Source organism: Balaenoptera musculus, chromosome 1 (genome assembly GCF_009873245.2).
Source record: "Balaenoptera musculus isolate JJ_BM4_2016_0621 chromosome 1, mBalMus1.pri.v3, whole genome shotgun sequence".
NCBI classification, from domain to species: Eukaryota; Metazoa; Chordata; class Mammalia; order Artiodactyla; family Balaenopteridae; genus Balaenoptera; species Balaenoptera musculus.
The window spans coordinates 60,483,562-60,502,583 of record NC_045785.1 but is presented as its reverse complement, the minus strand read 5'-3'; the positions used below and the strand labels follow the sequence as shown (position 1 = coordinate 60,502,583).

The window sequence follows — 19,022 nt, the reverse complement described above, 5'->3', positions numbered from 1 at the left end:
TCCTATAGATTGATGAGAAAATAGGGCTAAAAACTAAGCAAAATAAGGGGTTATCCATATGATATAATTTCAAGGGGTTCAAACAATAGCTTCTTTCATACCAAGATCTCGCTAATCTGCTCACTGTATTTTGAAATTCTATGATTGTAGTTTAAGGGTTTGATTTCTATTTAATTACCAAGCCCTCCAGGAAAGGTGTCTATTTAAGTTGTGATAGCTTGTCTGTTCCTTAGCGCAAATAAGTTTCAAGACCTTTTTGAACACTGGTTTTGTTAGGGCAGAAGATGAAAGCCCTGGGCATCTAAGAGGACATGAAGAACAGACTAGAGGCTCCAGTGAAAAGGGTCTCACTGATGGTAGTGTGCTGGAGCCGACTTGTACTAGCTCATGAGGGCTGACTATTCTCAGTCCCAATTCTGAGTTCAGTGACGTCAAGTTACTACTTTGAAATTGGCCAGAGAGGGAGTGTTTTATCACTGACATAGGTAAACACCATAAATCAGTCATTTCTCTCCCTGGAGAGAGTTACCTACACAATACTGGTCCTGTAACAGGAGACTGAGGACAAGGAAAATAATTTTCAAAAGTTCTCAATTAAGTTAGCTTTTTTTTTTTTCCCCAGAGTGATCATGGGTGATAAAAAAGCTGTGAATTTAAATGTCTCTTTAATTTTATTACTCTCCTCAGAGTAGGAAGCAAACTATACAGAGTTAGGGGCTGTTACTAAGGCTAATTTGACAATAAAACATGAGTTTGTGGTCTTATAACACTCATTTTCCTGGGATGGGAGTTTGCTCCATATGTTCATTAATTTGATTAAGAGAAGAGTGTTTGGAGGCTACCATCATTTTGTTATCCTTACTTTTGCATTGCTTTTTTTTTGTAAAAACTTACTAGGTTAATGACTACATTAATAATGTAGTCATAATGACATATTGCGTGAAAATAACTCATTAGTTTCCATCGAAATGTAACTAAGAGTGCATTAGTCAATTTAAACAGGTAAAATGTGTATTCTCTGTTTTGCCTGAATAAAACAAGCAGAAACGGTCCTTTGACAATGGAAATGTTTCCTCTTACAGTATATTGCCTTTCAAATAAGCCTACATTTTCATTTAAAATCATGTGAACTTTCCACTTTTCCATTAACCCAGGATCAGTAAAAATTTGCTAGCTAAGCTACAAATTTGTTTCTCATGTTTTACTTCTGCATAATATTTCCTACAAAAAAAAATGGGCTAAAGAAGTATTTAGAAGTGCCAACCACTTAATTTTCATTCTAATTTGGGACTCTTATGTCTTTTCCAAAGGAATCAACTGAATCCAATAATAATTTCTTTTTGTGTGTGTGCGTGTCTCTTTGTTTTGTTATTTTATTTTTATTATTTCTTTCACTTCATGAGGATTAAAACTGTAGTTCACATCCATTCTCAATGTCAGGTCTTGTACTCAACCAGCATTTATTTAATCTTTTCTTCTGAGAATTCCTTATTTATAGCTAGTTCATTGGTACTAATTTAAGACTTAGATTAATTGGCCATAACTGTGTGGGTTTATTTCTCAGCTGTCTATTGTGTTCCATTGATCTATGTGTCTGTTTTTATGCCAGTGCCATCCAGTAATAATTTCTAGTTCTGTTCTCAGAATGCATCAGCAAGAGAATATAGGGTGGTCTCCAAAAAAGTAAAAAAAAAAAAAAAAAGGTATATATCAATACATACATATACACACACAAAAGAAAGAGAAGCAAAGAATAAAAGAAAAAGAAAGTGAATAATAAGAAAAAACGAGTCTTAAAGCAACACAAAAAGCCATGTACCTGCTCAATCCAAAAAGCAAAGCTGTTAAGCAGGAACCTGATAATCAATCTAGCTATATTCATTTAGCAGCTAAGAGTTTGGGCTCTACATTGTTTGCCCTTGTGCTTTTTGGACTCCTGAGAGTCTATAAGCAGGGCTGTATGTACAGCCTAAACACATTACGTGAACAAACAACATTAATTGGCTTTGGTATGCTGACACATGTAGGGCAGTCCATACTTACTTTCTGAAGAGGTAGTTCTTGTAGATCAAATTTAGACTTAGTCTGCAAGTTTAAAGTCATGCTTCTGCCTGCATGCATTGCTGAAATACCTCCATAGGGCAGCATGCCAAGGTTAACTGTGTTGTGTTTGTAAGCAGCATTCTGAGTAGAGGAAATAATCATGTGACAGGATGTGAACACATGCTCAACAAACTGATTATTACATGAACATGTTTAAATTTATAACATTTAACTTTAAGCAGGCAAACAGTAACTTTCTTTTTTAAACATGCACTTGATCAGACAGAAGCATACAGTAAACAGTGTTAGTTATGCACATAATGAGTACCATCCAAAACTACAGAAAAGACAAAAAGCAAAGATAACATTCGTTTTACATTTGCTGCTAACTCAAAGGCATAAAACCTATCTCTTATATATCATGATTGTAGTGACTCTGGACAAATGTTCATCAGTGGCGGTCTATTAATTCAAAAATTTCAAACAGCGAGGTCTTAATCAAATTTTGTCAGCTGCAAATCTCATGGTCTCTTTCACATTGTGAGATTAGCACATACAAATTAGCTTAGCTTATAATTCTGCCTTAAAACTAATACACTGAAAAGTTAAAGCCAAAATCAGTCGCTTTTATTTCTCTGTCTATAGGCATAATTATGGCAACTCAGAAAAAAGAGCTGGTCAAAAAATCATTCAATCTGACCAGTGGATGATTGAATTTGCTGATTAGTTTAGTTAAACCAGTCAACTTGTATGTGAATCCAAATATTCTAACTTTTTTGTTGTTTCTTAAAAATTACATTTTAAACTGGAAAAATTTCATAATGAAACTAAAGGAACTATGATTTGAACTATTAATGCTATTTATCTGATATACCTAAATACCTATAGAACATTCTAGTGATATTTGCATTGTAGCTACCCTTCAGTAGGTGCGTCTAAAGTTATTCCAAGTGTCTGATAGGTAGTTTGTTTTTTTCTACAGAACTTCATTTAAAAATTAAAACATTTTGTATACCCTGGCATCAAATAGTTTCCATCAGTACAATCTCTACTTTCCACCTATCATGGACATGTAATAATTGACAGCATTTGGCCCTTTTAAGTAATTCTCTTAATTTGGAAAAAAAAATCTACAGAAGTTAACTTAGTACACTTTCTAAAACTGAATATTATTGAACATTAACAGCAGGCAGCTATTCTATTCTGAGGGCATTATTTGCAAAGAAATGACTTTTAGCACCAGAATTCCATCAACTGAAAGACTATTGTACTCCTGATGGTGTGCTGTCTACTAATCATATTTGTTATGGATCCCTGATTATTTCATCCAGAGATTTTTTTCCATTGTCACCATGCCAAAACTGAAAAGGACACTGAACATTTCAATCTAGCACTTGAATGCCTCCTTAAGGGTTAAAATGACTCCAGTCTAGTGCTCTCTCAGCTCTTATGGAAGAGTAGCAATCTTAGACATACGGGTTCATGTTTTCATTTCTCTCAGTCAAATGGGGCTCTATAGTGGAAGCATGAGCCTTGAGATAAAACCAAAGCAGAAAACAAGCATCTTTAATCTAGGGTAGTACTTGGAGCTGCCTCTCCAAGGTCAACACCGAGCAAGATCTTTAACCAACATTATGTAGAACACTTAAGCTTATCCAATGTCCAGGCTTCTAGGCAGTTCTCTTTTATAAGGAATGGACAAAGATCTTGTAGTTTCTAGTGTAACTATTTGATTTCCAGGGTTCAGATCACTCAACTAAATTTCGCTGGAAGGAAGCACACTGTGTCTGGGGCAATCTGACTTTGGGCAGAATGTTAAGAACAACAGTACAGAACCATTTTTACATAACAACTCTGTGTTCCAGCACCCTGAATTTATCTTGTTTTAAGTTTTAAGTAAGATACAGCCTGAATAGCTCAGTAACTCAATTTAGAGAGGGAAAGAAAAGTTACTTGGAGAAAAGAGGAAGAGCTTTCAGGATTTGATAGCCTGAAGCAATACTCTAAGGTAATTTAATTTCATGGAATTAAGTGAGAAACTATTGAATATACATTGAAATTGCTCTGAAAAATGAAAGACAGACTGAGGGAATTATAAAGACAGAGGATATGTGAAGGCTAATTAAAAAGGGAGGTATTGTCACAGTAATGGAAAAATACATACAAATTTACTTTTAGTTATCTGGATCTGGGACAGGCAGGGCCTCCAGACTTCTGCTCATCCAAATCCCCCTTCCCCAGTCCTATTTTCCTCCCTCCAAATTCCTGCTCCAACTAGAGGAGTCACCTACTTTTCAGTAGCTCTGATCAAAGGAAAGGAACCATTTATTTGGGAAACCAGTAAATAAATGATGGTACCAAGTGCTTAAAATTTTGTCTTTTCTTTTTCATGCTTTGTTTTCACTCACTCCTCTGTTGCCTCAAATTACTAGTCATTGTATATATGCTCCAAAAAGCTTCTTATAACCTTTCTTGGCTAGTTCATCTTACCCTGTTACGTATGGTCGTGTCTACACGAGGCCAGAGTTCCCAAACTGTACTGTTTTATTTGGCCCCAAATATTTTCGCCCTCCAAGTTATCTGTCTACATGGAGGGTATAACTTGAGGTAAGGCATGGTGACAACCGACCAGGTGTCTCCCACTGACAGCCAGTCATGAGGCTTTGATGAGGTTCCCTTCAATGGGACTGAGCACACCTATTTGAAACAGACATTCTGATGAAATATTTTGCAAGGCAGAACCAGTTTCCACATTGAGAAACTAACACCCGCACCCACATTTATTAGTTCACTCTTTCCCTATAAATAATCGTTTTCTTGTCATGTAGACACGACCGACAAACAATATAATTATTTTAAAAGAGTACACCTGAAAACATAAAATTCAGCATTAAGAAAATATATAATAAATGCAGTGACCTGTGCTTTTAGCAGGACACCAAATAAAATAAAACTACTGAGTGAAACATTCTAATGGTATATTATTACCCAGACCCCCAATTTACACTGAGCATTTAAATCTAGAAAACGAGAACAAAAGGCCCTATTTTCACAAAAAGGACTTTTAAGATTCTAAGGTCAATGCAGAGTACACAAAGCCCTCTACACCAAAGCCGCAAAGTATCAATACACTCAATGGTGATGGTCAATTGATCATAGTTCTAGAAAATGCAGACTTCTCTTAGAGAGATACAAACAACAACAAAAAGTAATTCTAGGCCTTATACAAATTTTTTTTTTTTGCTCTCCTCAATTGCTATGCATTTCATGATTTGTTGTGATTCAATTTTTAACTGCATTGGGATTAATTTCCCCCCCTTTTTTGCTGCAATATACACACTAATTTGTACGTTTGTAGTCTTTATAAAGACATCATCTATTTTTGTTGTCTGTAGTATGCTTTGAATTTAACCATTTCTTTCTATATGAAAAGCAACATTCTAAATGGCAGGATTTTCACTGAATAAAATAATGTGTAGGAGGGCATTCAATCTCTGCTTATTTTATTTTTCTGTTTCTTGCTGAGAAGATTATTGCTCATTAGAAGTAATAACTTTAGTAGTCCCGTAGCAGTAACTATATGCAAATTGTATAAACAAATTAGGTCTGATTTTAATATAAGTGAGTCTGTGCAGAAAGGGGTAGAATACTCACTTTTTATAGATTCAATAAAAATCATACTCTTTAGGTCACTAGAGAACAGTTTTGTGTCCTAGGAGAGGCATTTTGCCTTAATGGCTAGAAAGCAATTGAAGCACTATCCCATATAACAGAGTCGTCGAATTCTTTCTTACTAACCGTATTTAGGATAGTTTTGATAAATAATTCACCTATACATTATGAACTCTCAAAGAGCATCAAACAATATCCATGAAAAACTATTATGATCAATTTCCCCACAATATAAAGATAAGTAAAATGCTGATCATCTATTCATTCATGTAGTTCATGCTTCACTACATGTGCTTAGAAATGCCAATAAAGTAAAACTAAAGGCAGGAGGGATATTCTTACAGAGAAATGCCAAACATACCCTGTCTAACCTTCTAGCTTCTATATGTCTAAGCAGCTGTTGTCTCCAGTCTGCAGGCATTTTACCACAGCTCTCCTCTCCCTTCACAGGAGTAGGCCTCGTCTTTATATCACTGTTATCTGATGGCTTGTCACCATAGTTACCCAAGTTATAGTCAGATGGTATTTTTTCCAAAAGAGCTGCCATAGTAGGCCTAGCTGAAACTGGCCTGGTTTGGGAGGCACCATAACTCTCTGTACTGTAGCTTCTTGCAGACAATGGCCTCCTTTGGGTAAGGTTTTTAACTGGAAAACTTCCCGCCTGAGCTTTCACTTCTTGATATGAAGGGTGTTCATCTTCATACCTGCCATTTCTTTTCAGGAACTGGGACTCAGTCACTGAAACGCTGCTTTGGCGATCCAGACCTCCCCTATACGGAGGTCTGCCGTACCTATCATTCGGAGGCAGCTCATGAGGTTCACTGACCCTTCTAAACATGGCCATTTCTGTGGAACTCGCCAGGGAGTCAGCTCTTCTCAAGAAGCCTGGCCTGGCACCTTGGCTTGCAAACTGGGCATTTACCACAGCATCCTCATTAACAGATGGCTGAGAAAATGAAAATATTTGCTCCATCGGTGGGTATCCTCTGTAAGCTCTAGGACTAACCAAATCCTTGGTGATGTTTTTTCCCGGCTGTTGCACGTACTCAGCATTGTGTTGAAATGGGGGCGGTATCCTCTTTTCAGCTTTAACTTCCACTGCTCCTTGGGGATTGAAGCTTTGGTCAAATTGATAGACTTTTTTTGTCATGGAAGCTTTTTGTTGTTGTGGCCCTTTACTACTTCCATAAGTGAGCATCTCGTCATCCAGCATCGGGACTGACTGGCTTCGGGACATACTGGACATACCATGCTCTGGTCCTAACATTTTGTCAGGTCGTTCGTGACTTCCTAAGTGATCACTCCCAGAGGCATAATTTTCTAATGGTATATTATAAACCTTGTATGTACCAATGTCAATCTCATCGATACTCTGTGACTTCTTGAATTTATTGGACTTGATGTCTTTCATGAGTGGGGAAAGCCTCTCTGTGCTTTTGCTAATTGAAATAACACCTTTAGAAGATTCTGGGCGGCAGTGGATTTGAGAAAAGACATTACTGAGACTCCTGTTGGGATTAGAATCATGATACTCCCACGGTACTCCTGGAGAAAAAGGACTAGGTATTTCAGCAGATTCTTTTATATGTTCTTTCCTTTCAGGCAATGGGCTGGTGGTAGGGGTTGTCTCTAATTTGGAAGGGAAAGCAGTCCTGTCTTCAAAAGGACTAGGGGTTCTGGTCCAATTCTGCCAAGGATTGGAAGGAGGCACTTCTGTTTCTGGTGTGTGTCTGTGTGTAGACTGCTCAAGTTCCAGGGGAACACCAACAATCCTATCCTGCCTAATCAAAGGCCTGCGTCCATGAGAAGATGTGCTTCTAGATTTTGAACTCAGGAGAGGATTATTGTTGGCATTCTCGCCTGTGGTTTCCTCTGCAACAAACCCTGTGTTATCATAATGTGAGCCATCAGTCCAGTTGTCAGTGAAAGTGTCACTCAATGGCAGCCGGTCAGGACGCTGTGGTAGATTCCCTGGGGGGACAGCCTCCCTCTGGCTGAGCAATGGCTTTGCATCAAGAGGCTGTGGGAAAGATTGTGCAATCCTGTGAACACAATGGGAAGAAGAAACATGAAAACGAGGAAGATCTGAGTCTTTGCCAGAAGGAACAAGCAGGCAAGAATACCACCATCCTTTGTTCAACTGATCATTCATCCACACCTCAATTATGATTACGATAGCATTATTATTCCATGTCCAAAAAAAGTCACCCCTTTACCCTGCTCTAACTTTTATTTCTTCTCAGTTATCATTACCTTCTAATATACACAGTTTACTTACCTATTATACGTCTTGTGTCCTCTGCTAGAATGTAAACTCATGAGGGCAGAGGTTTTTTCTCTTCAGGCCTAGCATAGTGCTTGGCACATAGTAGGTACTAAGTACATATTTGTTGAATGAATGAATGAATGAATAAACGAGTGAATGAAAGAAATATAGATATTTTTAGTAATGGTCCTGAAACCTGTCTGATAATTAGAACTACCTGATTCCTGGTCCCCATCTCTGGAATTTCTGATTCAGTACATTTCCAAACTATTAGTTGAGAGTACATTTCTTATCAATGCTTCTTATATCTAATGAACCCAAGTTGTCTTCAAATAACATATTTGAGGGCCAGGTATTGGAAGACATTAAATCCATTGTATAGTGAATGCATTCACATATCTTTTTCTAGAATGTAAATTAAATTAAATTAAATTAAATTAAATTAAATTAAATTAAATTAAATTAAATTATGAGTTCTGGTCATTGGCATGTTTATTCTGGAGACCACAGTATCTCTACAAGATGCTCATTTTTCTAAGTTTATTCTAAACCGTTTGCACACTAATGATATTGAATTATATATCTTTTATTAAAGACTTTTAAGTGCTTTTGCTAATTGAAAAAAAGTACATTTAGAAGGCATCTTCCAAAAGTACCTAAATCAGTCTCAGCTTGTATAACAAATAATTTACAAACTGAAAGAGTTAAGATTTTTATCATGGGCATCAATGAGTAGAAATAGTTATTCATCAATTACCAAAGAATATATTGTTAACAGTATTGACATTATCAGTAAAATCTGAGTGAAAGTCATTGACTACCTATATCATATGACAATTTTTATTTGCTATTTGTACTGTGAAACAAAGCAACATGTTACAAAACAAGGGAATCAGCACTGGGTAAATGCTACTTCATTGAGTCACTTTATTGACCTCCATGGCTTTTGATTTTAATATAGCTGTAAAATGGAAGTAATATAGAGTAGGTGCCATTTTGGAAGGATTAAATACTTTTACTTACATTCTAACTTTTCCAGGTGGTGATCAAATGATGATGATGAAGATGCTGATGAAAAATTTATTGAATGTTTACTCTGTACTTGGCACATTAGTGCTTTCCATGCATCTTTCTTTAATTCATAACACCATTTTGGATGGTGAATGCCCAAATGTGTCACAATTATGTACTGAGGCAAACACAATTTTTGATTAAAAATTTTTTTGGTTCTATCATCTCAACCTGTTAATGTCCTACCCTCACTCCCGTAAACAATGGTATTGCTGTGTAAAATGGATTTATCCACGCTTGGAAATCCCAGGGGGACTACATTTGCTTACCTGCCCCTCTGTCTTCTATGCCACTCACGTGCTGAATACAATTCCAAAATTAAGAAGATTCCATTTTTTAAAAATGTTGCTGAAAATAAGCATTTGGGGACAGAAAAGAGGGAATTCTAAACACACCTGTTACCCCACAAAGAATTATGTACTGCCTCTTTAGCTGTTGTCTGCAAGGACCCCACTTTAACCCGGGTGTTAGAGGATCCTGAGGAAGCCTGGGAAGGCGAGTAGTCTGAGTAAGTGCCTGAGGAAACACTGTTATTCAGACAGTGAGTTTTGTCAACTTCAGACTCATCGGTTGATTCTGAAATGTAAACAGGAAAATATTATAATGCTGTGAACATTGACAAGTATAAACACAGAAAGGCAAGTATGAAAAACAGCATACCAATGAATGTTAGAGATACATATTTATAAAATATTTCTATAGACTATGGTGTATCATAATTTACAACTGGTGATTCATCATGCACATGCATTTGTGGCATATTTTCCACATCAGGTTCACAATGTTACCTTTTTTGTCCTTCCCTAGCAGAACAAGTTTGGGTGGGTACAGAGGGGTCTCAGCTAATGAAGGGTGAAGTTCCCCAATCCTCATTTCATTAGCTGGATGAACAAAAGAATCCTGAGAGATATAATAATACAGGACAAGGAAAGTAAACATTTAAACATTGGTTAACCAAGATGGCAATATCTTCATTTGGCTCAGATACAATATGGGACTCCAGAATTTAATTCACCGTGGCGCATTAGGAGAAGTGAATCATATGTATCTCTGAGGTAAGCACTAAAATGTTTTGTTTTTCTAATTTAAATGAGTCCATTTATTCATCAGACATTTTTTGAAAGCTGTTTATATGCCTGGCACTGTGCAAAGAACTGTGGAGTTTCCAAAGAAAGACAAAATGTCACCCATGCCCTGTGGGAGTTTACAGTCTAGTTAGGGAGATAGATATAACTCATAACAGGACTGAATTATAATGTCATATATAAGTAATACAATGCATAATCTATAACATATAAACATGTAAGAGTTCTAAGGGGTGAACTCTTTTAAGAGTTCTAAGAGGGATATATCACTGACCAACTAGTTTTTTTTTTTCAAATATTAACTAAGTTAACGCACAATTGGGCCCTATAAATACTGCTTTTACTGCCAATCTCCCTCTTAATTCCTACTGTTTCCCAAGTGATCTTCTCAGTTTTACCATGCCTTCTTCCTAAGGTTTCTAGTTTTCTCATGATCAATCTAGCCTTCTAAATCTTCACTCTACATCCTTTCACTCAGTATAATGAGCAACATTGGTATAAGAATTTAACTTTATGACAAATAAACATATTTTAAAAAAATGATGAATTTTAAACTTCTGTAATTCAAATTATTATTCCCAGTTAACCAGTTAGTGGGAGGACATTAGGAAAAGCAAAATTCTCACTTCCTTCTAGATATAAAAATGGCTTGTTTATGCTCATGAGTAAGTAGTGATATAAATTTATGCACAGCAGTTATCTTTCTGTTTTTTCCCCTTAAACTCAATTTGAATTCAAAGAAAAATTTTCAGTTTTTTCATTCATTAGTACTTGTTTGTTTGAACATTAATGTAATACATTTAGAAGTATTTTGTTAAATTGGAGAAAGAATGTACTTGAGGACAAAATATAATAATGAAATGGTTCCTGCCTTATAACTAATTGGTTGGTAATATCAGATAGAAACTCTTACTATACATTTTGCCTATCCCCGCCCGCCACCGCAAGCCTGGGTATATCTGACACTTTAAAAAAAAATAATATTTCAGAGGAAGAAGACTGGAAGATCATCTAGTTCAATCCTTTCATTTCCTAGAGGTGGATTCTGAGACTCAGTGAGGCCCAGGCTTACATAGATAAGTAGACAAAGATCCAGCATGGAGGTAGGATTCCTTTGGGCTCTAGTCCGATGATTATCCCTTACATTGCTGCCTCCTGGTTAGCTCAGCTTGAGCATATTAGAGACTTAACATGCAGTTTTGTATATATTTGAAGAGGAACGGAAAAGAGAATGGGATTGATGGAAATTCTGGAGATGAATAGGAAAATCTGTGTTTTCATGGATTTTGAAAATTATTTCAAAAGTTTAGCATAAGAAACTTTGGATAAAGTTTTGAGTTGAGAGAATAGAGAGTAAAAACCTTCACACATCTTTAGAGACATTTATAAGTAGAAGCAGATGCAAGCTTGAGAAATGGTACTATGAAAGGCATAAAATATGTTAAGACTTTCAAAAAGTTTTCAGTTACAAAGTGGCATATTTCTGTTTTATTCCTGTTTTACCACTTATTAATCAGGTTGCCTCAAGCAAGTCGCTGTAACTCTCTGGATCTTATTCAATTTATCAATAAAATGAGGGTAATAGATAATAAGAATTAGTGCAAATTTCTGTCTAATACTAACATTCTATAAATATCAATATAACTTATTTGTTGAAATAATATTTTAAAAAGGCAATATTCTTATGACATTTTAATATAGAAGTATAAGCATTTTGTTTTAGTCAAAAACAAACAAATAAACAAAATTGTTGTATAAGCACAGAAATGTAAATATAGTTAAGGGTTTCACTACTTTTTTTTCCCCTTATGCCTTACACATTTGGTACTCAAGTTATCTTTTATGTATAGATCAAACATTTACACTTGTATCTCACAATTGTGACTGGAGCTCTGCATGGCAGCTATAGTTTGACTTAAATTCTAGTCTCTGGCCCTGCTCAAGAATTTCTATTTTGAATCAAAAAAGAGCCCTCATGACTGGGAAGAATGATATCAGCCAATCATGAACTTGCATCTGTTCTCTAGAATTCTGTGGCCCTCCACCTAGGTAGAGGACTACTACTGAAGCAAGAGTAATGGATTTACACCGACCCAGTTAGACTCTCTTATCTTTATGAGCAAAATAATGATGATGATGATGATGATGGTGGTCATCAGTTAAGAAGAATCTATTACCTGTCTACTATTGTGTTACTATGCTAAACACTTTATTTTATCCCTGTTGATTATTTAAACGATAATCCTATTTTTATGGTTATTTATTATTTTAAGTTGTTTATTATTATCATCTTTGTTTTACAAGTAAAGAAATGGAAGTTCAGAGAGGTAAGCTAATAATTCCAAGTCACAATCTTAATAGGTGGTAGAGCTGGGATTTGAACTGGAATCTGTTCTTCTTGAAGGTCTTCTATGGGATACTGTATATGCTATATTGTCTATCCTAAGAAAAGCTCACTTCTCAAATGGGCTTCACATAACAAAGTTAACTATGCAACAAAGGAAATTAATAATTGGCTTTGCCTCTATAAAATCTTTTATAAATAGCTGGAAGAATCAAGTTCATGTTGGAAAAGTGGGTGAAGCTTTTGGGACTACTTCTATGGGTGAAGACAGTGGAAGTTACTAGTAGGGAATCAAACTTAGTGGAGGTCCCATTATAAGTAAATTGAGCCATATTTTTTTCTGGTGAGGGGACAGAGAATGAGGGGAAAGAAAAGGTAAAATATTTTTAATTTTTTTTTAACCCCATTGCCCTTCCACTGGTCAAACTAAATCTTGGCTGATACTGCTGTAGTGAAAGGGAGCCTAAAGCCTAAGGTAGAAGTCAAAGGGGGAAAAAAAGCTTATGCCTGAGCTTTCGAGTCAAAATAAATAAAAGCATTAATAAAAGCATTTAAGGAAACTTTCAAGGGTAATTGACTATTCTCTTTTTCCTGGAGAAAGATGTGATTCCTCTACAGAGAGAAATTGGACTGAGTCTCCTAACAAATGGAAAAGTGCATTCCTTTATGAAAGTGGTTAATGCAAGCTAGTGACTCACAGAAGTATTAAAGGAGAACGTGGCAGGGTCTCCCTCTCTTGTGGATGGGAAAGGAATGGTCATTTACTGCAGCTTTCCTCTGTGCCATGAACTGTGCTCATAACTGTTATAAATATTTGTTTTCATCTGATTTCACCTCCACAAAAACTCTGAAAGACTGTTATTATTATCTGTATTTTTAAAGATAAGAAACCAATGCTCAGAAAGGTTTCAGTGACTTGTCAAGGTCATACAATTGGTAACAAGATGGAGTCAAACTTTGAATTCATGTCTTCTAGACTCAAGTCCTTTCCCCTGTTCTGAAAACTGTGCTCTTGAGGCACTCACAGTGCTGTTGCTAATTCACAGGGACACATGGGTTATTTTAAATATTTGAGGGGAAAAAAGCAATACTTGACATCAGTCAGATACTGTGAGAACTGCTACCTTGAGGTAGCTCTCAGTTTCAACATTAGATTGCACACTTCTTTTGATTAATAGTCTTTGTGAATCTGGGTTTTTGGTGGTTGCTGTGATAAAAAATAATCAAGTGCCACTCGAAAGTCAATGTGAAACAGAAATTAGAGTTGTAGTACCCAATATGATTCCAAGGTTGGAGAAGGTAGGTGGTGTCCAACAGGAGCACACATTCCATGAGTAAGTAGTTTTGGTTATTTAAGAATGAACTAAAACTATTATTTTCTCTTTCAATTTATGTGTATTGTTTTTCAAATAACCAATAAGTGGGGCATAAATATTTACTAAGTTGTTCAGACCTAACAATAATAATTGGAACTGTTAGGTATTTCTTGGCTATCACTGTATATTAACCCCTGATACTTTTGAGCCTTTGAAATTTTGATTTTAAGTCTCATAGGCTTTCATTTTTACATATAAATAAAATCTGGCTCCTTAAAAACTGTTTCTAAGTCACCCAGTCTATGGTTTTCTGTTATAGCCATCCAAACGGACTAAGATACTGGGGGAAAAACAAATGTAATCTCCACAAGGCATGTATGAAGGAAAATGGGGGCAGAGGAGAACCTTCATATCTCTCTGACCTCCTTGTTCTTATGGCTCTCTTGGCCATATTCTCTATGTTAAAACTCTTGGCATAGGGTTGCAAATAGAAAGTGATCAATAAATGATATATCTTTCCTTTTCCCTCTTTCTCTGCTGCATTTGTAACCTATTTACCTTGCTTCTTCTTTCTGTTTTCTGCTTTTGCTTCTGCCTACCTCTGTTTGTATTTTCTTGGTTTTCCATATTTAACAACATGGATAAATATGTCATACAGTGTGTGACATCCTCTTCCACTTTCTTGGTAGTATGATCTAAATAATGATGACCCAAAAATGGCAGGCACAGGTAAAACATATAATAAAAATGCATAGTATACACTGATCAGCTAGACACTTGGTTATTTGTATTTATTATATCTGGAAGTAGAATAGAATTAGGGCCCCTTAATTTGGATGCAGTAATTTGAGAAGGGAGGATGATACAGAAAGGGACATCTCCTAGCCCTAAGATGGCTAAAAGTTGGGGACAGAGGATCTAAAATCTCAATTTTAGAAAAAATATTGATATTATCAGTGAAATTTCTATTCAAGAGGAAAAGGCTAGTAGATGAAGAAAACTAAGAAAGAGTGGGGTGAATCATAGAAATAAATATAAAGCTGAAAGTTGAGCTTCAATCTTATTTAGCTTGGCTACTTTAGCGAATTAAGAAGCTTAGATAGACAATACAAAGTCACTATAGTGTTTTTTTTAAGGAGGGCAAGATTAGATGTGTGTTTTGAAAAGATCATTAGCAAGGCAATGAGGGGGCTTGGGACAAGGTAAGCCAAGAAATTGACAGTTTTTACAGAAATGCAGGACAGAGTTGAGGACCTGAAGAGATAGAGGAGACACACTTAGATGAATATGTATAGGAGTTGGTGATTGGAAGGGGCAGGGAGTGGGGAGAAAAAAGGAAAAAGAAATCAAGATACCTCCCAAATTTCTAGCTTGAGTGAACCGGGAGATAATGGTGCCAGCTGAGATCAAGACCAATTATACTGAAGCAGAAGCAAGTTTGAGGATGAAACATTAAAATTAATTTGGATTTGTTAAGTTTGAAGTGCTTGTGGGACAATTTCAAGATTTTTTTCCACTATTGGGATATTATTAAATTCATGACCAAAGTCATCTTTTCTTTGTCTCATCTCTCCCATCCCTGTATTAAGCAATTTTAGGATCTACGTATTTTGCAGTAGTTATTCAGTTTATGGGTTATCATGACCTTACAGTTATTTTGATGTTAAACTGTGATGACATGAGATCTAAATATAAAGTGTATGTGTATTTAGGGTGTACCCACTAAATGTTAGTTTTCCTCCTTTTTATATTATTGCAGTATCTTAGAGATAAAAGAAAAGTATGTTGCTTTGCTATAGTATATCTGTAATGTTTTAGAGATGAAAAAGTACAATAATGTGGGTTTTATAAACAAAATGAAAAAAGCAATGAAAATAAATATTTACTTAAATTTTCTTCCCTAGATATCCAGCTATATTCCTCTCTTTTGGGTCAGGCTTGTACTTCCACTGGCAGATATGCACACCATGCTTATTTTTGCTTAAACTTTCTTTTCTCTTTGCCTAGAATGCCTTCTTCTCTTTTTGACTTTAAAAGAATCACCTAATCTTTAACATGCAGTTCAACCTTAAGCATTTCACATAACTTTTAAAGGGATTGGCAGTGATTGCTTATCACTCCAGTTTCTTAGATTATTATATTCTCCATCACACAACCAACGATGTTATCATGTTTTATATAATACGTTCTCTAATCGCTTCATCTGTGTTAAGTTTACCTGGCTAGGCTTTAAATTATTTGGGGACTATTCACACATTTCATATTTCTTTTCTCTCTCTCACAGTGTCTAGCACAGTGCTAAATATACAGTTGGTGTTTAATCAGTGCAAAAAGCTGATGCTTTGAACGCAGATTTGTAAAAGAGTTTTGTCAACCTAGATTTTTGAGCAGGAGGTATAGGAACTTCTAGATGTACTCATATCAATTATGTTTCTAATGAAGATAAAAAGATGATAACCAAATTAGTTGAAGAGTAGATGAAATAGTACAGAGGTGGCATAAATGTAGTTGAATTCTTTTCAGACCACACAAATTGATAAGGATGAATATCTAATTCATTCTAAAAGATAGGAACTAAGCTTCATATTAGATTCCATAAAGCTAAATTTCAAAGTTATTGCCCCTTTTTATATAGTAGTGTTTCCTATAAAGGGTGTAACCCAAACACAAAAACACTTTAAAAAATTGGCTCTAAATCTGATCAAGAATTTTACTGAGATTTGCAGAATAATAATAATAAAAAAAACTTCATTTAGGTTTTTCTAATGACTCCTACAATAAAAGTTTGGGGTAGTCAAAGGAATATCATGAAAATGATTTAATGCACTTACTGGCCAGGCCTAGCTGGGTGAGCGAATTATTCCTTCTGTGTGTATTGGAACTTTTGGAGCTGTATTAATGATTTTAGGCCATGAAGGTGCATTTATTAAATGCAACCCTCATAGTTTGGAAGAGCAGAGAGACTCATTTATATATTAGGAAAAAATGCACTTATCAAGGAAGATCTGTTCAGTTAAAAAAAACATATCATTTAGTAATTCCAAAAAATCCAAACCACACTGGCAATTACCAATAACCTTGAAATACCTCCACTGTAATCTCCTTTGGGGCTACAGGCCACTTGTGTTCGTATTTTTCTTTCACAGTTTGCTCCGTGTTAGCAGTTGGATTTGAATTCTCAACACGTACTCCATGGCTTGGCTTACCCACCAGATTTTGAACAGATTTTACCATATTCTTTAAATCCTCTGGGTAAGGAGTTGGATATCGTTTTAGGTTTATTTCAACCTAGAAGTTTATAAAAAGAAATTTAACATAAAAATACCTTCAGCAAGCATGTTCACAAAACTACTCCATTTTATGTGCAGTAGTATAACCAAATGCAATATAGTGAGTGCTGAGCTGGCTGAAAAACTGTGTTGTAGAGTAGAACACACAGTGTTCTTTTCACATTCTGCCTCCTGGGACTTCTCCCCACCCCTGGCCACCTTTCTAGAGTAAAAACAATTTTTGGATTATATCTTATGTTTAGGTCTACGTTATAGATGGTTGAAATAGCAGTAGGTCAAACACTTAAGTGATTGGTAATCTCTGAAAAATTTAATCAAGTTACTATCAGCTGCTTTTATACTTTAGAGGCTGTTCCCTTACCTATCTTAATTATTTAAAAATAATCATTTTGACATTAAAAATATCCTTGGAATATCAATGCAGGTGATGGGAGGAGACCCCAAAAGATTTACAAGTAGAGTTCTCATGTATTAAAAAATGGGGAGTTGACAGTATCTGCCATCACATATGCACCAGCTCTGTGTTAATTAGCATGTTACATCAAAAGATGGGGTAGCTAATTCTTGTTAATAAGTAAAAAAAAAAAAATCCTTCAAGGAGGCTTTTATATTTAGTTTTTACCATAATAAAGTAACATGCTTTATAGGTTACACCTTACAATAAAGAGAAATAAAAAATTGAGAACATTGTCTAGGATATTCTAAGTAAATATGTAAATTTTGACTTATACTTATCCAGAGACTTATTTCTATTCTTGAATTCATTTTTGGTGTATCAATCTGACTTTAGGGACTATATATATTAATTATTATTCTTCACATTTAATTCAGAGAGAGAAAATATGAGACATTCCATACAGACTATCCCACCTTCAGAGTACTTAAAATATACTTAAAATGGAATAGATACAAATTATCCAGGCTGATTAAAATGCAGTGGGAGGAAAAATAAGGGGCATATTTACTTGGCTTGGTTTATTCGAATTGTCATGTCTTTTTGAATCTGAGTAGAACCAACTTTACAAAATGGAATGATTTATGTGATTGTGGTGAGTATGTGTTGGGGAAAGTGTGTGTGAGGGTGCGTTGGGGGAGGGCAGAGGTGGAAGAGAAGCTGAAAGGAAGAAGAAAGAGGGGAATGAGAGATAAAAAGAGAAAGAGGGTGGGGCACACACATACCCACCCCCTCCACACCTATGTAACACATGGGATGTAAGAAACTATGATAGTGGTATAGATCTGAGGATTATAAATATGAATTCAAACACTTTTGCTCATCTGCAGTTTTAGCAAATCCACCAACTTTGTTATTCTAGTATTTCATCTTCCTGTGGCTCACTGCCCAGGTCAAATACTGGGATTGGACTTCACTAGATGATTTTTAACATTCCTTTCAGAACTAAAGTTACAAAATTATTTTTCCAATAAATGTTTGGAAAGCTGGTGAAAAACCAGATAAACTTGTTAGTGTAAATCTCATTGAAATGTAATTTAATCTTTAATACGCTGAAACAAGTAGGATGAAGTACAATAACATATAGAAACAAAGCTACAAAAATATAACCCAAGAAAAAAAGTCAGACTTTACCAAAAAGCAAAAGTATAAGTTGTTAGAGTGTAATACAAGTATATCTCAGGGTACTTTATAATGCATTCTTAAATAAACATAAAAAGAATGATAGCCATGCTAGACAAAGTCCATTGGGATGAGTGCATTCTTGGATCTGCTGTTTAAATTGGTATTAGAAATATTAATCACAAATTTGACCTAAGTTTAAAAATAATCTTGCTGAACTTGTTTAAAAGTCCTTGATATCAAAGGACTTAAAAGTCAAAAAACTACATTTAAAAAATGTAAATTGTAGAATGGTGTGACTATTATGCCAATTAAGAACATCTTTTAATTTTTAATATGAATGAAAAATAACTTTCAAA

At 35.3% G+C, this 19,022-nt stretch overlaps 1 protein-coding gene across 1 annotated transcript in view; it reads right to left on the bottom strand.

The window, feature by feature from the left end:
* The window catches only part of LRRC7 (leucine rich repeat containing 7), a 505,876-nt gene that overhangs the window by 83,328 nt on the left and 403,526 nt on the right, over positions 1 to 19,022 (bottom strand). The window contains exons 18-22 of the mRNA XM_036841498.1: positions 16,885 to 17,085; positions 9,841 to 9,952; positions 9,448 to 9,628; positions 6,077 to 7,757; positions 2,044 to 2,184 (exon numbers count right to left, since the gene is read on the bottom strand). Coding sequence (XP_036697393.1) covers positions 2,044 to 2,184; positions 6,077 to 7,757; positions 9,448 to 9,628; positions 9,841 to 9,952; positions 16,885 to 17,085 — 2,316 coding nt within the window. The remainder of the gene's footprint in view (positions 1 to 2,043; positions 2,185 to 6,076; positions 7,758 to 9,447; positions 9,629 to 9,840; positions 9,953 to 16,884; positions 17,086 to 19,022) is intronic.